The sequence below is a fragment of the Anabrus simplex genome, chromosome 1 (assembly GCF_040414725.1).
Source record: "Anabrus simplex isolate iqAnaSimp1 chromosome 1, ASM4041472v1, whole genome shotgun sequence".
Classification (NCBI taxonomy): domain Eukaryota; kingdom Metazoa; phylum Arthropoda; class Insecta; order Orthoptera; family Tettigoniidae; genus Anabrus; species Anabrus simplex.
Genome location: NC_090265.1, coordinates 7,823,062 through 7,847,777, shown reverse-complemented (window position 1 = coordinate 7,847,777; position 24,716 = coordinate 7,823,062). Strand labels below are relative to the sequence as shown.

The 24,716-nt window shown below is 39.6% G+C and overlaps 1 protein-coding gene across 1 annotated transcript in view; it reads left to right on the top strand.

The window, feature by feature from the left end:
- Positions 1–24,716, top strand: part of LOC136856710 (limbic system-associated membrane protein) — a 1,090,706-nt gene that overhangs the window by 655,134 nt on the left and 410,856 nt on the right. The window contains exon 4 of the mRNA XM_068227414.1: positions 14,855–14,963. Within this exon, the coding sequence (XP_068083515.1) occupies positions 14,855–14,963 (109 nt within the window). The remainder of the gene's footprint in view (positions 1–14,854; positions 14,964–24,716) is intronic.

Here is a 24,716-nt window from a genome sequence, read left to right as displayed (position 1 = left end):
TCCGCTCCTGACTTGTGATGGCACACGTAAGTTTCAAACTTCACCTCCTGACTTCATTACCCAGCAGCTCAATAGGCACGTTCTATTCCCGACTCTGTTTCCTGGAAGAAGCTCCTTTCCGCCTTCCGTCTCCCCCAGGATCGATAGGAAGCCGCACGCATGATAAACTTAAATCTCTACAGGACAAAGCACTTCCCCACTTGCCTATCGAGCTACCTACTGAGGCACACGCTCCATTCCTCAAACAGCGCCTCTCTATCGTACACACATCTCCCTATAAAAATAACCTTTAACCATTCATCCTTGTTAGAGTGACTTATGAAGTTATGTAAGACTGAAAACAAAGAGATTGTGACAGAAAAAAGTCCACAGTTATAGCCGTCCGGATAAGCAACTCAATGTTGAAAATATCCTATGGATCAAACAAAATTACTTCCAGATTTAACCTTGTTAAAATGGAAGACAATTTGCAAGTGGCGTGATCTGGAAATTCGAGCTAAATTCATATACTGTATCAATATAAATTCATGTACGAAAATGGATAAATAAATTACGTCTAGAAAGAAGGTGTTTTTAATATATTAAGTTCAAAAGTGCTAAATCAATTCTAGATAATTGAAAGAAGAATTATTTAGCAGGTTATTATTTAAAGATTGAAATTCGACATGTAATTAAGATGTGAAATGCACTGCTGTAAAAGGGCTCGATCTTTCATTTATGCATTACCTTTTTTGTTTTAGCATTCCGGCCTGAACTTTTCCGGTTAGATTATCTATTCCCTCTCTTAAGAAACATTGTATCATTACATTAAGGCACTTGTCAATAAAAAGATCGGCACATTCCTGTCTCTTTCTCTTGGAAGGACTATCGCTTTTGGAAGATTCTGTAACATTTGATGTTTCATTTTATGGGAGATTCTGTGTTAGTATAGAAAAAGGATTTAGTCTGAGGAGAGGGAAAAATCAAGAAAAGCATGAAAATGCTATCAATAGTTATGTTTGAGGGGTATTTATGTACAATTAGAGTAAGAATTTCACATACCCTTCGCGGGATAGTCGGTGATTTGTAAAGTCGCTGACCTGAAAATGATCTGAACAAACCTTATAAATCCTATTCAGATGTAACGTTTTTCTTTCATACTTGCCTTATCGAAGTCACTTCTCTGACATTTCATAATCCACAGATCACACCTACAATAACTTATCGGTATTGGAGGTTAACTCCTGCACTATAAAATAAAATAAACTTATTACATTTTAAGCCAGTTAAAATATGGGTCGCGCAGGTCAGAAGTTTAGGAAGTATTTTAAAAATCTCCTTGTTACTGGAAGAATATATATTCAAACACAATATTTACTTACATTTTCTTGTCACGAGTGAAACAGAAGAAAGACCACGAATCCTTCTGCACTTCATAGTTATTGCAGCCAAACACAGCACATATCATTCCACTCATGTTGAGAGGAGATATAAAGGAATGACAAACGCTACTATTTACTAATATTAACTTACTGCAAACGCATAAATAACATCAAAAATATCACAAACAAATACACGTGCTCTTATGATAGAATCAGTAACTCAAGATCACTCCGCTAGACAGAGGTCTAGTCACTGACCTTCGATATTTCGTATTATCTCCACTGTATTTGCTTCAACCAACACCTCCTAGATAATAAGGCCTAACATCACCGTGGTGACGTCACGCTAAGGAGGCAATGGCAATGCAGAGAAACGCGGAACATGGTTAAACACAGACATGATTTTAATATTTTTTGCCAATGGAATAATTTATTTACTGACAAATAGCGTTTCAAATTTAAAGGATATTGAATTATACTGTCGTTATTACCTATTTTAGTGACTCTGCCATAGAAAAACAGCAAACAGTTGTAAAACACGACAGCATTTTGCTGTGTTAACTTATTTAGGCCGAACTGCTAACAGCACAACAGGATGTTACAAACATATTTCAATTTAAATAGGCATTACATGATCTTAAAAGAAAACTAGCACGTAAAATATTAGCATAGGCCTACCATCTAAGCTGATGTAGCATCACTGGCAGTATTTGCACATGAGCCTACAATGTTTCCTCCCTTGAAGTTCATGTATGGTTTAATGAGAATTTCACCTACTATCGATGTTACCAATTTATCATTCTGTTCGAAACCTTGAACTTTATGTTTTATGTATTCCAGAAAGTATGTAATATTGGACTACCACTCAGACTGGAGCCTACTCTTTTAAAAGTATTGACATGTGGCAACATTAAATTGCTACTATATCTCATACATTTATAAAAATCGCATGGCACAACAGCCCTGAAGGGCTTGGCCTTGGCCCTGTTCAGCCCGAAGCCTGCAGATTATGAGGTGTCTTGTGTTCGGCAGGACGAATACTCTAGGCCTTTATTCTTGGCTTTCTAGACCTAGGTCGCTATCTCACCATCAGATAGCTCGCAAATGTAATCACGCAAGTTGAGTGGACCTCGAACCAGCCCTAAGATCTAGGTAGAAATCCCTGACTTGGCCGACAATCGAACCCGGGGCCTCCGGGTAAGAGGCAGGCATTATATCCCTTCACCACGCGCTCGACCATAGATTTATAAACATGAGGGGATATACGACAGAAGGTTGAAAAAATAACAAGAAGATCATGCACATACTCCTTTATGAACTATGAAATGTTTTAACTGCAACTATTAAATTAACTGTGGGGACATCATCCTCGGTGTTCAATTCACCAACTAGGACTAGATTTAACTTATTTCTTGAATCTTTCTACACATTGTTACACTCATTCCTTGTGATGCAGCGATGATGTTTTGTAACTAAAGTACCATACCGCATTTGTGTTAGTAATTTTGTCCACATATATAATAGAAATATTTTATACTTTAATAAAACCCGTTTAGAATAAAGTCCATGTCCTATAAGATTATTACATATGCTATGCAGTATGGTTGCCTCGGTGTATCGACGTACAGAAAAATTACCTACGTTCCCTTCATCAGAGTACAACAACCATCAGGTAACAACATGTTTATTGTACTTTTCAGCTGTGTAAGATTGTGGATTGAAATTCTGTGTATGAGATATGTATTATCTTCAATGGCTCTGTTTATTGCTCTTCTTTCTATTCTACATTTTTGCCTGGTTCTTCTCTTCACCTGCCAGAATGTGACTATATATATATATGATGGGCAGTTGGGAAAGATATAAGCCACTGCAGTCTCTGACAGTCATGGTCTTGGAAGAGGAGTAGTTAAAAGAAATTCCTGAGGATCAGTACCAGTTACTTCCCATAAAATATCACTGACTTTGAAATGTCTGTGGCATACCTGTAAAATAATGTATCACCGTGAGCGAAATTCGTGCGTTTACAGAGTGAATCGGCCTACACCAACAGCTCTTGTAGGTGGTATACTTTAATGCATATAATAATAATAATAATAATAATAATAATAATAATAATAATAATAATAATAATAATAAAAATGGTAATAATACCGTTGAAATAATGTACCCCATGATTGTGAGCTAACATAACCTTATATAATTGAAGACTAAATATGCCTACATATCACCAGCTGTTACGTGTAGTTAAATACGTCATAGGCCTATACTCATTGTGTGAGAATGTAATAATAATAGTTACTCGCCGTTGAGTTATGAGTAAATCTGTAGTCTTGTCTTGAAATTGCACGTAAACATATCTGCCGCATAACCTCGTCTTGCATGCACTTGGTTATCACTATCCTTAGAGTTGAGTTGAGTGCGCAACACATCAGTACCAATAAGTAAAACGGTATTAGCAATTGGCACCATTAAACGAATTAAAACTCTCCTAATTTCAGCGTTACATGGCCAAATTCATTGCTGTGTTATTAGGAAAAGGTTCAAGCTTGCCTCTTTATACTGACGTCACAGTATATTCCCAGAACAGTTGTGAGGCCTTATATATCTAGGAGGTGTTGCTTCAACTAAGACCAACTACAATATATCAGACCTTAATGCAGCTATCGACATTAGCTAAAATGACGCCCCGATCGGTTTGTTCAAATGTAAACATGAGCATGTGCGAATCATCTGTTTAGTTCATTCTGTTTGTTTGGTCTGATTAGGAAACGTTAGGGTAGTGATGTTTTTACTGAAATTTGGTTTTAAAATTATTTTGATATATTAGGACGTGTCGATCGTATTGCATTCATGGATATACTTCATATTACAGCGGATGCACTTACATTCAGATCAAGTGTAATTAATGCATCGTGACGATTTCGTAGTTACAGGTAATATATTAGGGTGCATTAAAACATTCGAAGATAAATTTGTCAATAGAGACGATGTGTTCCGTGTACTTGATGAGCTGTTTTATTCCGGATAAGGCCAAAACTCTGTGTTCTTGCCAATCCTAGTATATTTCTCAATTACTATACCTTTGGAGGATTTTAAAATTGAGGTTATAAAATGTGATAAAGCTATATATTTTATCTGTGAATGAAAATTATATTATCTTTGTTAAAATTAGAGGACAATGTATCAACTGATATAGTGTCACAATACGTATTAACGTTGCCAGCGATTTGGGTTTAAAGTGCTTTATACGAAAATGCATTTGCTACCAGAGAATTGATTCTCCTATTGATTATCTGAAGTGAAAAAGACGTAGCAGTTTGGTGGATCATTATCAGAACCATTGTTATGAGATAATTGAAAATCACGACAAGGTTATGTTTCTCACAAATTTCTTGAACGAGGCAGGCTATTATATTTGTATTTACGTATAAACGTATGGTAATATAATGGTCATTCAAATAAATGTATTTCTAAAACAAGTACTGATTTATACGAAGAAGAATTACGATCTGGAATAATTTACCAAGGCTGCCCCCCACTATATATATACCTATTAGGTACATTTCCAACTTCTTTGAAATCATTTACGAAAGGACAATTGATACGTAATCTGCCACTTGGACGATAGCCCGAAATTCGTATCATTGGTGATTGATTGATTAATTAATTGGCTTAATTGAAACGCATCAAATATTCCCCCAGGACTGATATTTTAGAATGTAATACTGTATTTCCTATTTCCGTTACCATATTAGTTCATAGAAAATATTTATATTTTGAATTATCCACATATTACTTATCTAAATATAGGATATTTCTGGAGAGTATTGCTCTGTTACCCAAAGTAAAGTATTCTGTTCGTTATTATTGACAGCTTAGCAATTCAATACGATAACCAAAAGGTTATGTTTATGTATCACAGGTGTGTTTACATTGAACCGATGCGTCGGCCATTTTGTTTTTGTATTAAAGTCCGATATTGTTGTAGATGGTCTTGCTTCAACTAAAACCATCTACAACAATATCAGACATTAGATGGTCTTGCTTCAACTAAAACGTGCGACTTGTTGGCTGAACGGTCAGCGTACTGGCGTTTGGTTCAGCGGGTCCTGGGTTCGATTCCCGACCGGGTCGAGGATTTTAACCTTAATTTGTTAATTCCAGTGTCACGGGGGGTGGGTGTATGTGTTGTCTTCATCATGTCATTTCATCCCCATTAAGACACGCAGGTCGCCTACGGGAGTCAAATAGAAAGACCTGCACCTGGCGAGCCGAATCCGTCCTGAGATATCCCGGCACTAAAAGCCATGCGACATTTCATTTTTTCAACTAAAACGACATGGCATTTGCATCCTTCTCTATGTCAATAACTGAATTCCATCCGATTCCATCTTACGGCATCAGTACGAACTACAAGCAAGTACGCGGCACTTCCATCTCTTTTCAGGCCATTGGTGATGATACATAGATTGTTGTTCATGCAAAATCAGATTTTTGACAAATTTGGCTGTTACATCCTTTTCCATACCAAATCCTCAATACTATAAATTGTGGTACTCATATGTGGACCCGGGGAATGAAGAGGAGATGCATGTTGTTGTGAAAGCTGGGCCACAAGGAAGCGATATAGGAAGCACACTGATGCATTTGGGCTCTAGTGTTGAAGAAAGATGATGCGTATACCTTGGGCAGCCAAGAAGGCAAAGGATCAAACCAGATCTTTCTTTCGATGCATTCATTACAGGATTACAGCTGTCATAATTTGGGCACATCATGAGACGCTCTGATTCATTGTAAAAGATTATTATGCTTGTGATGGTGAAGGATCTCGGAGACGAGGGCGGCCAAAATTGGAATGGAGAGACTCCATCAAATCCAACATGAACATGTCCCTGAAGGATCTGAAGTACATGGCTGAAGACCTGAATATGTGGAGGCGGTCCATAAATGCAGTCATCACGAACCGACGTCGAATGGATGGAACATGCCCATTATCATCATCATCACGATTTGGAGTGATTTCGACGTGTCACTGACTATAGTTTTCGAGTTGAAAGTGCCAATTTGAAATATATTATTTCAACTCCTACAGAGTGGCTTGAAGGAGCTATACCAATTGAATGGAGAGTTGCTATAGTAACCCCTGTGTATAAAAGATAAGGGCGATAGACATAAAGCTGAAAATTACCGGCCAGTAAGTTTGAGATGTGTTGCATGTAAGCTTTGGGAAGGCATTCTTTCTTATTATATTAGACACGTTTGCGAAATGAATAACTGGTTTGATAGAAGGCAGTTTGGGTTAAGGAAAGGTTATTCCACTAAAGCTCAACTTGCAGGATTCCAGCACGATATGGCAGATATCCTGGATTCAGAAGGTCATATGGACTGTATCGCGATTGACCTGTCTAAAGCATTTGGTAGGGTGGATCATGGGAGACTACTGGCAAAAATGAGTGCAATTGGACTAGACAAAAGAGTGACTGAATGGGTTGCTATATTTCTGAAAAATAGATCTCAGGGAATTAGAGTAGGCGAAGCTTTATCTGACCCTGTAATAATTAAGAGGGGAATTCTTCAAGGCAGTATTATGGGACCTTTATGTTTTCTGATATATATATATAAATGGTATGAGTAAAGGAGTGGAATCGGAGGTAAGGCTTTTTCGGATGATGTTATTCTCTATAGAGTGATAAATAAGTTACTAGATTGTGAGCAACTGCAACGTGACCTCGATAATGTTGTGAGATAGACAGCAGGCAATAATATGTTGATAAACGGGGTTAAAAGTCAGGTCGTGAGTTTTACAAATAGAAAAAGTCCTCTCAGTTTTAATTACTGCGTTGATGGTGTGAAAATTCCTTTTGGAGATCATTGTAAGTATCTATGTGTTAATATAAGGAAAGATCTTCATTGGGGTTGTACCGGGATGTACACCTGTACTCGGCTCATTCAAAATCAGCGCCTTTATGAACTCCTCTGCCGCTCAAAAGGTGAAATTAATACTACCAGAACTTGGAACTTTAATCAGAAGATGTCACCATTGAAATATTAAGGAACTGTAATGTTGTGAAGTTTCCTAAACTGATAGATTTTCTCCTTGTTTTGTTTCGCTATACATCAAGAAGTTTGGACATTTTTCCACATATGTCACTACCAAAAAACTCTGATCATGTACTCGGGTGCAAGGTGGAAGAACTGATAACTTAAAGAAGTTTCGTATTACTAGGTTTTCCATAAATGCAACTATGTTCATTTATATTTGTGTTGTGAACATTTATTTTTCATTCCTCCAGTTTTGAATCTAGCCAATCAGTTCAACCTATCACAGGCTTCTTGTACGATTTTGAGTGTAACTTTTGAGTTTAGCCAATAAAATTGAGAGGGTGTGTACGGATTAGCCAGGAATCCTCTCGAACCTTCCCTGAGGGTATATAAACTGTGGATTTTCTTGTTTCCTTTTCAATTGATCGCCGTATTTCTAGTGTGTGTGTTAAGGCAGGAGGCAGAGCGCATCTTTTCTCGGTCAGCAGAACATCTACAAGGTAATCGCCACATAAATTCTCTTTTCAGTACCTACCTCCGCAGCTTTATACGAGGGGAAGATCCGAATCTTTAACTATGTAACATACTTTTCTAAAATGTAAATTTTCTTTCGGCTAATGTAAAACATAAAATATTTAACTGGAAATCGTGGATAGAGAGTGAGTTACCCTCTCGAGCTCCCCTTCATCTTGGTTTGAGGTGACTACGTTTTCGTAACCTTTTTCTTCCTGTAATGTGTTAAAGTGATTTCCAGGCGAGCCACTTCAGTACTTTGGAAATAGCCCCTGTTCCATCGGCCGAGAGCCCCGTAGGATTGTATATTTCATTATCTGGAGTGCAGTGTCCGCCTCCATTCAGTTTGTGTTCGGGCCATTTATTTAACCTGTTCTTTTCCGCAAAGGCACTGTAGGTTGGGTATTAGATACCTCTGTGTAATACTATTTCGATTTGTAATTCGTGCCTTGAGAGGCCAGTAAGTGTTTGATTTTGATGTAATGTTGCCTCGTGTAGGCTGGAAGAAACTGAGAGCCTGTTAGCTCTTTTCAAGTTTGGTAATAGTAAAGCGTGCCTCTGGAAGGCAAGATATTGTAAATGTTGGGAGCAAGCGATCTTAAATTAAGGGGTTTTCTGCCCTTACCTAAATTGTAACTCTCCTGGGGGCTTGTAGCCCAGAATTGTCAAAATAGAATCCTAAATTTTCCAGTTTTTTAAATTGTCATCATACCTGTAACCTTATGTCGTTCACTCATTGAAAAGATTGTTAAGTTTGCGATTTGAAGAGAAACATAACCTTTGTTAAAGTTTTAAATTCAATTTTGATGTGGTAGTTAGATCCATTCAACACCCGCACCTCCTTTCACCTCTTTCTGCTCCACGGATAATCTCCGTAACAGGGATAATCGCATAAATGGGATTGTAAATAAAGGGTACAGATCTTTGCACATGGTTATGAGGGTGTTTAGGGGTTGTAGTGTGGATGTAAAGGAGAGGGCATATACGTCTCTGGTAAGACAGCAACTAGAGTATGGTTCCATTGTATGGTACCCTCGCCAGGATTACCTGATTCAAGAATGGGAAAAATCCAAAGAAAAGCAGCTCAGTTTGTTCTGGGTGATTTCCGACGAAAGAGTAGGGTTACAAAAATTTTGCAAAGTTTGTGGCTGGGTAGACTTGGAAGAAACGAGACGAGCTCCTCGACTAAGTGGTATGTTCCGAGCTGTCAGCGGAGAGATGGCATCATCCGCAAAATGCCTTACCTCTGATTCCACTCCTTTACTCATATCATGTATATAAATGATGTACACTCCCAAGTATCACTCTTCTGATCCTTACAGAGTACTCGCTGCGCTGGGATGTCTGCACGATTAGAATGCTGTTTCTCTTCCAGGCCTTTTCGGCTGTACGCCACCATGTTGCTTTCTCCTTGGTTCCTCGATTACAAGAGCTCTCTTAACGAGATGATCTTCACCTCGACGTTGTACGTGTCTTTACCAGGGCAACTGCTGCCCCTCCAATTTCTCACTGATAGAGGCCGTATTAAATGATCCTCGTATATGTTCATTGCGCACTCGGTCCAAGAGGGTGACACGCGCTGACCATCGCAGTATTCGCATTTCCGTTACATGCATTTGCTGATCATGCTTCTTATGCCTTGTCTAACATTCGGAGCCGTAATTGAGGGCAGGCCTAACAACAGTCTTGTATGTCTTGCCTTTGAGCTGTATAGCCATCCGCCTGTCACATAAGACGCCATTTGACCCATGTAACATTGACGTGATGCTTCCCGTCATCATCAGCCGTCGTTTCGGTGGTAAAAACTGAGCCCGGGAACTTGAATTTATTCGTCATTGCCAGTGGTTCACACGCTGTGAAAATTGTATTGAACCTTTGACCTTGAACTTCTGGCTGGATGAGGTTGCAGAAAATCATTATTCTGAGACCATTCGTCTATAAAGCTTTCTTTCAAGCTTCTAAAACTGCCCCGACATCTTCAAGTCTTTCAACAACTAGGACGATGTCGTATGCGTATTTTCAGTGCCGTACTTTAGTTTTGCAATACTATATTATTACAGTATATAAAATTGTACAGTGGCGAATAGACTGAAATGGCCTATGTAGGCTGCGTAATTCAGCTTTCAAAGAAATATCTTAATTCGCTGCAGATTTTCTCCATGTCTTTCTATGACATTAATTAATTTTGTAATGTGGATAACGCTGTAAAAGGAATAGAGGTGGGGGTGTGGGACAAACACGCCGGCTTATATTTGATCATTAATTTCATCTATAACAACGCCTGGAGTTCTGGAGCAGGAAGCAGCTGTGGTTGATACTGTTACGAGTGAATCACTCTCTGTTTTATTGAATTAACTTAAACGAGGGTGACCCACACACCCACACACCCACAAAGTTACAGTTGACAATCGGTGATAACATTTAATTGTTAGAAGGCATTAAGTCATTTTTGTTCGACTTGAGAACATTGATTTCTTATGAATGCTATAGGCCTAATTTAGAGGCTGGGGAAAATTTTGAGAAACGTCTCCCCTTTATACAGCTTTCACGTGCTATCTGATAAGAACGTTTTATGATCATAAATCATGAGATGGAAGTAGATAATGGCACAAATAAGTTACGTAGAGGAAAATCCTGTATGAACTCAGTCTATGGTTTGTGAGTCTATTGATGGCAATCTCGTCTATTGAAATTATTTCATATGAGAACAGGCCAACTTAGACACGGTAATAACGTCGGAGTAGGAGAAGTTTCATCTGATACTGTTTTCAGGCCAGTGCGTCAGATGGGAATATGTATACCAACGAAGTTAGAAACCTGAGTGGAAAAAGTTGGCTGTAAAGTTTTCCTTCAGTTCAATATCATTAGCAAGTTGCTCATACGTTCAGATGTTTTCAACTTGTGCGACTCGGAGGAACTTTTTAAAGAACATTATTGCAGTTTGAGGCCAAAGACAGCGAGTGTTCAGCAAGTGACTGTCAAAGTCCAATGCATGTGTAATAATGAGTTGTCTGCATGCTTATTTCAGGTAGTAAAATGAATAGCCCTTCTATTTAATTCAGCTCAAATTACTTACGATTGTGATTGCAAAATGTGTCTGCTCGTTTGGAGTGGGTGTCAATAAACAAGGGAATATGCCAGCAGCAAATGTATGTCGCTTTAAGTACGTACACGACTTTCTTAAGTTTATACATTCTGCTCAGTGAGTTTGAGCCTCCGTAGCTCAGACGGCAGCGCATCGGCCTCTCACCGTTGGATACCGTGGTTCGAATCCCGGTCACTCCATGTGAGATTTGTGCTGGACAAAGCGGAGGCGGGAGAGGTTTTCTCCGGGTACTCTGATTTTCCCTGTCATCTTTAATTCCAGCAACACTCTCCATTACCATTTCATAGCATTTATCAGTCATTAATAATCACCCTGGGAATGGCGACCCCATTGTAATAATACATGGTCCACCCATTACATCCCTGACCCGGTCAAAGACTGGAAAACAGGTTGTAGGTTTTAATTCAGTGGGTTTCTCTCATTGGTTGGCCGGGAGGCACGCCCTCTTCACTTTCCACTCCAAGGCTTAGGAACAAGGACACTTCATCCGTGCACGGTATGAGATAACAATTAAGAAAATAAGCTCGTACCTTATAACAGAGCCGGCCCCGTGGTGAACGGGTAGCATGCCTGCCTCTTAGCGGGACGCCCCGGGTTCGATTCACGGCCAGGTCAGGGATTTTTACCCGGATGTAAGGGCTGGTACGAAGGTCCACTCAGCCTACTTCATAAGAATTGAGGAGCTAACTGACGGTGAGATACCGACTCCGGTCTAGAAAGCCAAGAACAACGGCTGATAGGATTCGTCGTGCTGACCACACGACACCTCGTAATCTGTAAGACTTCGGGCTGAGCAGCGGTTGCTTAGTAGGCCAAGGCAGTTCAGGGTGTAATACCATGAGGAGATGTTCGAAATGTTCTCCTACATCCACACATTTCTGGCATCGTCTTAGGCAACTTCGATTCACACGCATAAGTTCGTCTTCCGTAAATGAGGCTTATTTCTCTCCGGATGTGTTTTCTTTTCAGTTCTTCCAAAGTGTGAAGGTTTCCTGCATACGCCTTATTTTTTAATTTCCATAGCCCGTCATGCTGAGCCTGCCGAAACTCCGGCTTCTTGTGCAAGTCGTGTTAGGGATTTTGTTGTCTGCGATTTCATTTACATTTTCCTCTTTAAACACGTTTTTTAACACTTCGCTTCTTATCGAGTAAAGAACCAGTTCCTCTCAGTTTGTTTTCGCTCGGTCTCTCTATGTGGAGGGCGTACAACTGGAAACTGTGTTACCTGACGACTTTCCTGCAAGACTCTGTTTTCACATAATTAAAATACACTTTCTTCTGCCGTGTCCACATGTAGAGGCGGTATGAGAATTATACTTCACAACCGTTGGAGCGACAGATCACATTCAAAGCACGGACACGCTGCGCTGTGTAACTTGGGCGCGCCTGCCGGCCAAACGATGAGAGAATCTCACTGTACAATTTGGTATGAATAAAAGATATACTAGACGTTTCCTAAGGATACACTTTCTAACCTATACCTGCATAAAACGTTGGAAATATTGCCCCAATCACCCGGCTCACACTAGAGTTAATGTTCTCGTGAGCTCTGTATATAAATCAGGCATCAAATGTCGTATATTACTGCACGTAGTTAAATTAAATTAACCATCTTTTTAACAATCTGCTTTACGTCCCACCGACACAGATAGATTTCATGGCAACAATGGGATATGAAGAGGCATGGGAAGGAAGAGACCGTGGCCTTAATTCAGGTACATCCTGGTGTGAAAATGGGGAAACCACGGAAATCCATCTTCAGGGCCGCCGACATTGTGGCTCGAACGCACTATCTTCCGAATATAAACTGATAGCTACGCGAGGTGCTTGTGGTGGTGATATTTGTTTTAAGGTGAAGTACAACTGGATAATCATCCTCTCTGAACAAATTCAGGGGAAAATATTATAAAATAAAATAATTTATTCAACGAAGGAATTTCGAAATGAATTACGAAATTAAGTTCACCTCTTTTGCATAGTGGTTAGTGTGATTAGCTGCCAACCCCGCAGGCCTGGGTTCGATTCCCGGCACTGCCACGAAATTTGAAAAGTCGTGCGACGGCTGGAACGGGGTCCACTGAGCCTCGGGAGATCAACTGAGTAGAGGGAGTTGTTCGATTCCCACTTAAACCATCATTGAAGTGATTTTCTCTGGTTTCCCACTTCTCCTCCAGGCAAATACCGGGATGATAGATAAGATAAGGCCACTGTAATTTCCTCCTCTTTTCCTTATCCCTACCTTCCAATCTTCACACCCTACCACAAGGCCGCTGTTCGGCATAGCAGAGGAGACCGCCTTGGGAGGTACTGGTCCTCCTCCCCAGTTGTTCCCCGGCCCAAAGTCACATGCTCAGGGACAGTGCACTTGAGGTGGTAGAGGTGGGATCCCGAGCGATAAACCAACCCTGGAGGGTAAAAAAGAACACACAACATTCGTGTTGTACCAAATACAGTGGAGACAACACGTGTCACTGCGAGGGACAGCGATTAGAGCTCTGTCTAGCGGAGTGATCTGTCATAAGAGCACGTGTATTTGCTTGTGAAGTTCTGGCGTTATTTATGAGTTTGCTTCAAGTTGACATAAGTAAAAAGTAGCGTGTGTCATTCCTTTATATCTCCTGTCAGTATGAGTGGAAAGATATGTGCTGCCTTTGGCTGCAATAACTGTGAAGTGCAGAAGGATTCACGGTCTTCCTTCCGTTTCCCTCATGACAAGAAACTGTAAGTAAATACTGTGTTTGCATATGTATTCTTCCAGTTGCAAAGATATTTTTATAGTATGTCCCAAACTTCTGACCTGCGCGACCCAAATTTAACTGGCTTAAAATATAATAAGGTTATTTTATTGTATTAGTGCAGCAGTTAACCTTCAATACCGATGTGTTGTAGGTGCAATCTGTGGATTTTGATTTAAATGCATATGCATATGTGTGTTGCTGGTTATGTTCCAAGTTGCCCCATTTGGAATGCCGTAATGCGTTGTCAAGCACTGAAGAAAATATGGGTGATTTAAGAAATGTACATACTTTGTTGAAAAAATATGATGATGCAAATTTGCTTTACCCTAATATAATGGCAAGTATTGCTTATAGGGACATTTTGAATGTTTTTGCGGCTAAATTTATAGATTTTCTATCTGTTAGTAGCTTCAAGTTAAAAGGAAAATTGTTCAGCTCTTAAATATAAATTCATTGAATCATGTGTGTAATGAATGTGCTGATATGTTTATTGACAAGTGTCCTAATGTGTTGATACAATGCTTTTAATTGAGAAAAAAGACAACTCGAGCCGTGGAAGTTCAGGCAGATATGCTAAAGCTAAAAAGGTAATGCATAAATGAAAGACAGTCCCTTTCACATCTTCATTATATGTATAATTTCAGTCTTTAAACAATTCTTCATTCATTTATCCAGAATTGCTTTAGCAACTTTGAAGTTAATATTTTAGTAACACTTTCTTTCTAGACGTAATTTATTTATCCATTTCCGTATGTACATTTCCATTAATATTTGAATTTAGTGCAAATTTCCAGGTCGCGCCACTAGGAGCGCCACTTGCAAATTGTCTCCCATTTTAACAAGACGTGTCGCGTATTGCTCTACTGCATTTGGTTGTACGCTGGTGTGACGTATCTTACAGTGGAACCCAAGAAGCGTACGTGTACAATATGTTGCCAAACATCTGCGAACACCCCTCCGTGTGCCATCCGGGTACATAAGTTAAGTGCAGGTCAACATCATAGACATATTTCTGTGAGAACGAGTCAACATTGAGAACTGAGCAGATATTCTTTAGTTGAGAATAATAACAGCAATTACGTCTTTTGTTCCAGGACTGGACGCTCCAGATAAAATACGTACAGCATAGAGACGCTGGCCTGTACGAGTGCCAGGTGTCCTCCCACCCGCCCACCAGTATCTTCATCGAACTCAGAGTTGTCGGTAAGTTCACCTCTTCTTTGTAATGTTCGAGATGTGTTGTATCCTATGCAGACAGACTCAAATACGACGAAAAAGACGAACGTTTGAATAAGTATCACAAACTAAGACAACATTACAACTTCACTACTAGTTCCCTGAGCTCTCAACAGATGTCTATAGCCCATCGCTCCAACAGACACATGGTACTCGTTCAAAGATGTATCACGAACTTACCTCGCTTTACCTAAATAACGTTTGCCTGTAAACTAGCATTCTACAAGGTCTTCAACAAAGAGCTGCTCCACCAGGGGGCCATGATCGTTAAGGATTGTACCAACACCTCCTAGATAATAAGGCCTAACAACAGCGTAGTGACGTCACGCTACGGAGGCGATGGCAATGCAGAGAAACGCGGAACATGGTTAAACACAGACTTGATTTTAATATTTTTTGCCAATGGAATAATTTATTTACTAACAAATAGCGTTTAAATTTGAAGGATATTGAATTATACTGTCGTTATTACCGTATTTTAGTGACTCTGCCAGTAAAGATAAACAGCAAACAGTTGTAAAACACGACAGAATCTTGCAATGTTAACTCACTTAGGCCGAATTGCTAACATCACAAGAGAATGTTATAAACATATTTCAATTTAAATAGGCATTACGTGATCTTAAAAGAAAACTAGCACGTATAATATTAGCATAGGCCTAACATCTAAGCTGATGTAGCATCACTGGCAGTATTTGCACATGAGCCTACAATGTTTCCTCCCTTGAAGTTCATGTATGGTTTAATGAGAATTTCACCTATCATCGATGTTACCAATTTGTCATTCTTTTCAAAACCATTATGTATTCCAGAAAGTATGTAAGTTTCTAACCTAATATTGGACTACCATTCGGACTGGAGCCTACTCTTTTAAAAGTATTGACATATTGTGGCAACATTAAATTGCTACTGTCTCATAAATTTGTAGAAATCGCACGGCGCAACAGCCCTGAAGGGCTTGGCCTTGATCATGCTCAGCCCGAAGGCCTGCAGATTACGAGGTGTCTTGGGTTCTGCAGGACGAATCCTTTCAGCCGTTATTCTTGGCTTTCTAGACCTGGGCCGCTATCTCACCGTCAGATAGCTCGCAAATGTAAACACGCAGGCTGAGTGGACCTCAAACCAGCCCTCAGATCTAGGTAAAAATCCCTGACTTGGCCTGGAATCGAACCGGGGCCTCCGGGTAAGAGGCAGGCATTATATCCCCTCACCACGGGGTCGGCCATAAATTTGTAAACATGAGGAGATATCAGACAGAAGGTTGAACAAATAACAAGAAAATCATACACATATTCCTTTATGAACTAAGAAATGTTTTAACTATGGCTATTAAATTAACTGTGGGGACATCATCCTCGGTGTCCAATTCACCAACTAGGACTAGAATTAACTTATTTATTGAATCTTTCTACACATTGTTACACTCATTCCTTGTGATGTAGCTATGATGTTTTGTAACTAAAGAATATACCGCATTTGTATTAGTAATTTTGTCCACATATACATTAGAAATATTTTTTACTTTAATAAAACCCGTTTAGAATAAAGGCCATGTCTTATAAGATGATTACATATGCCATGCAGTATGGTTGCCTTGATGTATCGACGTGCAGAAAAATTACTTACGTTCCCTTCATCACAGTACAACAACCATCAGGTAACAACGTGTTTATTGTACTTTTCAGCTGTGTTGAAATTCTGTGTATGAGATATGTACTATCTTCAATGGCCCTGTTTATTGCTCCTTTCTATTCTACATTTTTGCCTGGTTCTTTTAACTACTCCTCTTCCAAGACCATGATTGTCAGAGACAGCAGTGGCTTATATCTTTTCCAACTGCCCATCTTATTTATAGTCACATTCTGGCTGGATCAGTACCAGTTACTTCCCATAAAATATCACCGACTTTGAAATGTCTGTGGCATACCTGTAAAATAATGTATCACCGTGAGCGAAATTCGTGCATTTACAGAGTGAATCGGCCTACACCAGCAGCTCCTGTAGGTGGTATGTTTTAATGCGTATAATAATAATAATAATAATAATAATAATAATAATAATAATAATAATAATAATAATAATAATAATAATAATAATAATAATAATACCGTTGAAATAATGTATCCCATGATTGTAATCTAACATAACCTTATATCATTGAAGAGTAAATATGCCTACATATCACCAGTTGTTGCGTGTAGTTAAATACGTCATAGGCCTATACTCATTATGATTGTGTGAGAATGTAATAATAATAGTTACTCACCATTGAGTTATTAGTAAATCTGTAGTCTTGTCTTGGAATTGCACGTAAACATATCTGCCGCATAACCTCGTCTTTCGTAAACTTAATGCATGCACTTCGTTATCACTGCCGGAATTCTCCTTAAAGTTGAGTACGCAACACATCAGTACCATTACGTACAACGGTATTAACAATTGGCACCATTAAACGAATTAAAACTCTTCTAATTTCAGCGTTACATGGCCAAACTCACTGCTGTGTTATTACTGAAAAGGTTCAAGCTTGCCTCCCGATTTTGACGTCACAGTATATTCCCAGAACAGTTGTGAGGCCTTATATATCTAGGAGGTGTTGATTGTACGCTCTGACAAGACCAACTACAATTACATCAGACCGTAATCGTTGTGCGATATGAGAGGTCGAGGGGAAGGTTATGCATGTTTATTCCGAGTCACCTAAAGAACATAATACAAGTCGAACGTCATGAAATGCAACTCACTAACTCAAAATATGAATAATTGAACACCAGAAGTAGAGTTATCGCGTATTGTAAGTCTAAATGATATTTCAGAGGGGAAAATAACGAAGGGAGAATTATTGTATCAACGTCAGGTTGAAACAAACACAGAGTATAAAAATATTTCAGATATGAATGTCCGGTCAGAAAATACGTTGTCAACAAAGAACATACTAACCTTACATGAAATACTATGTAACACCACCATTAACCACAGCCCATTATGTAAAAGACGCAAACAAATTTCTCAAACAAAATTTCAACCCTCCAAAATCCACCTGGATTGTTGAGTAGGTACAAGCGATATTTCTATGATACACTTGACCATCTAAAGCACTCGTCACCTTAAAACTCATTAGAATTGATGGCATAATTGTATTTTATATAAAAAGGAACATAATCCTGGTTCATTAACGGGAAATGGCGTTAGTTTTACTTTACGCATTTTCATTGTAAAACGTTGAAAATTAATTACATCATTCTTGCACCAGCGTTTAAGATTAATTTAGCCTCTAAATCATAAATCTTGGTCATGATTTTCCGGATCTTTCTGGAACTGATTTAATTTTCTTTGTAGTAAGGTACGTTGGCTGATCGGGCAAATGCTAAGATAGGCATCATTAGTTTTGACTTCAGAAGTTTGCGCAGCACTCGAATTAGATCACCTTCTGTGGGTACATAATGTCTTCCCTAACAATGCATTTGATCTCAAAAATGATAAAATGATAATGCACACAACATTATTAGGCCTATGATTCGGTTCGAAGTTTTCCTTAAGAATGTTCTTAACCCAATTTTGCCTTAATACTAGGTATTTTGGAAACGGAAACACTGAAGCTCTTACTTACATTCAGGCACGCAGCACATTAAACTACAAGAATATTTCATAGGTAACTAAAAATAAAGAAAATGCTTTCAGAGAAGAACACGAGAATCAACATTGACTTAATCACCACCGATATTGTTGGAATAAATAAGTTCTTTGAGAATAAACAACTTCTTATGCCAATGAAAGAGGATCTATAACATTCTTAAGACCATAAATAAATATAATGTAGGATTATTAATATTCAAATTTCCGTAAATATTTGGTAACAACACGGCTTACACAAATCAAAACAAAGGCGTACTAGCACTCCAGCTGCCGCCATTACGGACAGTATCGATAGGTCGATTACGGTTTGAGATATTGTAGTTGGTCTTGGCTCTCACACTATTGTTGTCCGGTTGCTTGGAAACGCTTTCACCACCAGAGTGTTGGGTGGCAGCAATTTCTAATCACTAGATTGCTTATTATTGCTTGTCCAAAGACTGGATTCAATTCCAAAAGCCTGTACGTTATCCATGTCCAGCCCTTTGTTCCGCTTGTCTGCGCGGTCGGATGTGAAGTGAGATGTATCTTCGTGTCAAGATTTTACGACCGGATGCCCTTCCTGAGGTCAACTTGATGAGAGGAGTTATTTATTATTTATTTAGCTTATGGTACAAGTTAGGCCGCGCACTAATTGAGTAACACGTGAAAGCAACAAATAATTGAAAAAATATAATAAATGTAAAAAGTCAAGTTAAAACATAAAGCAGAAATCGAGGGAGATATGTACAATACAAGAAAAAGTACAAAACTACGAACATAATGTAAAGTATAAGTAAACACATAAATTAACAAATGAACACTAAACTACCATGCCCAGTTGTTGAAGCAGTGAGGTGGTCGTGAAGGCTCTATGTGGGCATCTGAAGGTGATGTGTCGCATTGTCTGGAGTTCTTCACCACAGTCACAGCTTGAAGATGTGAGCCTCAAGAATGCATCGCCCCGTGCGCACTCCTGTTTAGTCGGACCCAAATACTCCGCGGGAGATGAAACCCGGGCGAAACTGCGGAGGGTCAAAGATCGATCTCTTTAGGAGTCCGTTCTTTATCCCAAGTTCGCAGTCCACAGTGGTTTTCAGTGGCGGAGGATGGTGTTTGGATTTCCGTCGGGTTGAAGCGATCCTTTGGATGTCTTGATGAATTGGAAGTGATTTATTGGCCTGTATTTTACTTGCTTCTCGGATGAGGTTGTTCGTGCGGCGTAGATCAGGAGGAAGGATGTTGCTAAGGACTTGTGGGGTTGTTCTGAGGATGCCGCTGATAATTCAGGACGAGGTGGGCGCTATTCAGCTGTTGTATAAACCAGAGTTAAGGCAGAACTGCGTAAAGTTGCCTCTGAAGAGTTAATGAGATGAAATGAATAACGTGATATATGGCAGTGGGTTGCGAGAGAGTGGTGCCCGGTTCCGGCGCATAGCCCACTCCTGTTGGATAGCACCACGGGGTGTGGTCAAGGGTGTACGTCCCCATCCGACGGATGAATCACTATGAATAGCGCCATATGTCCTCACACCACATGAGCACTGCGGAGAGGTTTGGAACTTAATCGAGATTTTGGCATGTATTGTAGTGGTTAGAAATTATATGCCACCACCTCCCCAACCCTGTCAGCCAACATTCTGATGGTGACATTTCTTTCGACGAACAGGACTCGAACCGACTAACCACGGTCTGAGACTATACGGACTTCAAGCTTTAACGGCCATGGCCTCCAAAAGCCTGTACGCCATGTTCATATAAAATTAAGGCTTTTGACACTGTTGATGATGATTCCTCCGTCGGATGGAGACCTTAAGCCTTGAGTAGACCACTTGGTGTTATTCGACAGGAGTAGACTGTGTGCCGACACCGAGTTTCCCCCTCGCGCACTTTTTAGCACATTAACATCTCACACGCAGTGACGCCTAGAAAACGTTCATCATGCGAGCCAAACCTGTCCGCGGACACTTCCAAAACAACAAACCACACGCTAAACAACAACTATCAAATAAGAGTTATGAATGCACATTGCTCAGAATTAAAAAGAATGTTGTTTCTGTATCGGTCGTGTCTATACTAACAAGGAAATACACTTATTCATTTTCCGTAATTTATGTATGTCTGTCTGTCTGTCTGTTCCTCCGTCTGTACGCGCATCACAAGAAAACGGCTAAAGAGAATTTAATGAAAATCGGTATTAAGTCGCGGAATGAGCCATGACAACCTAGGCTACGAATCATTTTATTCACACTGAGTGAAATGGTAGTTTAGGGGAAGGCCTAAAATTTAACACTCGAATATTTATGATATTAGTGGTCCTATGGATACATACTACATAACTAAAGATATATAGAATTAAATTTACGATCATCTATATCTTATACATTTTTACCGAGATTTTCACAGGTATTCATGAACTTGTTTTTTGTTGCAAAGTGCACATCAACGCCGAGACATGAGGAAATGAGTAGACAGAATTTAATGATTATTTGTATGTAGAGCCTGGTAATTAGAAACTACAGTCTAGAATATGTTGTTGTTGTTTGAGTCACCACTCCATAGACTGCTTTGATGCAGCTCTCCGTGCCACCCTATTCTGTATATGAATAAAATAAAATAGGATATAAATAAGTTTATTCCCCCTGGATGAAATGGTAGTTTAGCGGAAGGCGCCTAAAATTTATTTTTATATATCTATGGTCTAGGTCCTCTAAAAATACTACATAACAAAAGTTATAGAGAGTACAATTTCCAGTCAGTTAAGTTTTATTGAGTTTTACCGTACCGACTATGATAAAAGTAGTATTTCAGAGTCGGAAGGAAACTAAATGTGATTGACTACAAAATCGAAAGCTCATAAAATTGATTAACAAAAACGTTACATTCACGATTGTTTGTTGTGATGTTCCTTGCCTCTTATGCTGCAGCTGATCTCTGACAGATGGGCTTACTGCTGCGCACTGCCTTCCTGAATATTGGCGGGAAGTATCTGGGGACTTAGATAACTTTCTTTTTTAGCATGTCATTCCTCTGGTTCATACATTTTCTGATACCTGGTACGTAACACACTGCTGTTTGTTCTGAGGCGCTGATAGGAATGAGCAGTGTGCACATTTAGCAGAATAATAACAGAAGACCATTCACGGCTGTCTGCGACCTGGTCATTCCAACCCTGGAACTTTGGATCCTTAGATCGGCAACATAGTACTGTTCGTTAAAAGTGAGTAAACGTGTGGTTTTTCATTTGATCGAATATTTCATATGATAGCATTGCTTTCATTCTTGACTTTCCTACTGACGTCATTGTAATGACCTGTGTTGATTTCAATTGGGAATATCACTAAGACAGTCTTTCTGAGGATTTAAAAAGGCAGGTGGACAGTGTCTGCCATTATAATGAAAACTCTCCAACTTGATTGTGACTGATGGTAGGCAAGAAGGCGTACTATTACAATGAAAATTCCCTAACCCGGTCTTCACATGAGAAAAGACGTTTGGTGACTTCCCCGACGCGTTGCTGGGGTAACGTTAAGAGCTATGCAATGCGATACAGTCGTACTCACAACGTGTACACTACCTAACATATTATTCTGTATACAAAGTAGAATTCCGCAACGAAGCACGGATACAGCAGGTAATAAGTAAATAAATAATGTTTTGTGAACCTACTCGGAGAATATTTCCTTCAGTCCAACACAGAAGCGAATAGGTTATTTTTAAATCCCCTTAAGTCACTCATTTCGCATTGCCATGTTATGAGAGGAAATGGAAACTTTATTTACTCGAGTCAGAATCATACAATGGAACTTTTCTTTTAGTTTTGCATTATAATTTAGTAACAATGAAACAGAAGAATTTATACACGCATGCGTATATCAATATATATACAAGAGACAATACAAATATATTTATATACACATATTCGTATATCAAAATGGTATTAAATAGTTTTATGCAGAAACGAGCAACTGCGATTGCATTTACTTGTGCCTAGAGCAAAGCGGCACAAGCACTGATGTCGTGACCTACCTGTCCAGTGAGACGATCACGTAGGTTGGCCACCAGGCCGTTGGATGTTCAAGTATTACCTGACCTGCCGAGCGGAATGTAGGGAGGTAATTTGTCGGTATGACTCGTCGCGCAACTCCCGAAATAAAAGAAGAAGTTATTTCCCTGTCCTTTATTACTGAGGACAATAAAACTACTATGTACAGTATATTTACAAGTCTGAATGTGATGATCTAAAGAGAGAGCGAGCTTGCTACATGCTCCTACTTTTCTACTACGCGTATCTCTGAATCTTGCCCTGCGGCACTTGGGCTATGCTCGAAAAGAATCTCGTTCTGACAAGTACGAACTACTCGCTGGGAGAAGGCCCCGCGCCATCTTGGCCAGGGGTTATATCTCCTCTCCTAAACTCAAAGTTCGCTCCCCACCCACTACCAAGTGGTTGGGTCTTACGGGCATTACCAAACTGTTCATCCAGTCCGTGGCGCCCTCAAGTAACTATTCTCAATAGTTGTCACAGTAAGTGCTGCCACCTAGGCACTACTGTCTTCTGTCTTACTTTGTCCTCATCTCTCCTTTTTGTCCTAAAGTGCATCTGTACTGGCCCTGACTGGCCTTGTACTCTGCTTTGTTCCTTTGTCGGGCACCAGGGGGGGCCGCCTGGCCCGCATACTAACTTTGTTTGTTGATACATAGTAAATATCCTGTTGTGATCAACAAGTCTCCGCTCTTGGTCAACAACTTTTGTAAGCGCACTTTGCAAGCTCTCTCCACTACATGTAACTTCTTGAAATATTTCCCTTTTCTTACAGTAACTAAATCTGACTATAATTATAATTCAATTGCCTTAATACTACAAGGTGTCTCCTGTCATTGATCATCATTCTAACACTAATTAATCTCCTCTGACACCTTGAGCTCGAGACTCGGCTGCGAACCCCGGCTGCCTTCCACCTGGCAGTCCGCCGGTTTGAGCCCCTGCGAGGTCGGTACACGGCAAACCCCCCCCCCCCCCTTAGGGAAGAAATGGATGCAACTATACGTTTCGTCCATTTCTGTCCCAAACTATTTACACTCTGATGTTGCCGGTACGTAAGGATCGGCGACCCTGTGGTGAAGGGGAAGGTTGTTCTCTACTCTGATTAACATTTGTATCCATTCTATTGCTTCTATAGATCTCACAGGCGTACTAGGGCGTCCCCCAGCAGGCCTGGAGTGTAATTCCATGATCTCCTCAGACATCTCCGGGCATCCCCGGATCCGCCTGGGACGTTGGAATATAGTTAAATCCTCATCTGAAGTCTTAACCTTATCACCCTCCGTAATTACCGTGTGTTTTATACATATATCAGGGCAGTGAGCCCGTGCGTCTTCAAACCACCTTTTTGTTGGAAATCCTAGTTTCGGACAACAACAATTACAACAGTAACAAATTAAAATTAAACTTATGATACCAACAACTGTCCACACAATATATTTGTACACATTAATATGCTGATAGACCATTCGTCTTTGCAGTTCTTCTTCTTTTTGTCTCACCATATCTTCCACTTCTTGTGTCTTATGGGTAGCCCATTGTAAATCGTTAATGTGATTTAGCAAATTATTTAATGACAACTTATTCATTTCGGGTATCTGTTCTAACTTGACTTCACTACCTATCTGTTCACAACAGTCATAATCAAGTGTGACTTCTGGTACAAAGTCTTTACTTTGTGTAGTGTTCACTTCACCTACACCTTGTATTTTACTATGTGGCCCATATACTGTGCAACCTGCACTTAAAACAAGAATACCATTGCCTGTTAACCTGATATCACTGGTGGTATCCTTACACATACATGTTACCTTAGTTTCTTCTGGGGATATATATATATATCTATTTGCTCTGATAGTTATCCACCTGAACTGCTGAACGGGAAGTACTCTTTTATCACAATTAGCTGGAATTAGACTAACTCCAATAATTAACTGGATCGCGCAACTCTTTTGTGTGTACACTGTATTAATAGGGAATTTAACATGACATAGTTTCCAACTGGATGTTACTACCTTACATTGATTTACCTGATCTTTATCTAACTGAACATAAGTTTGTTT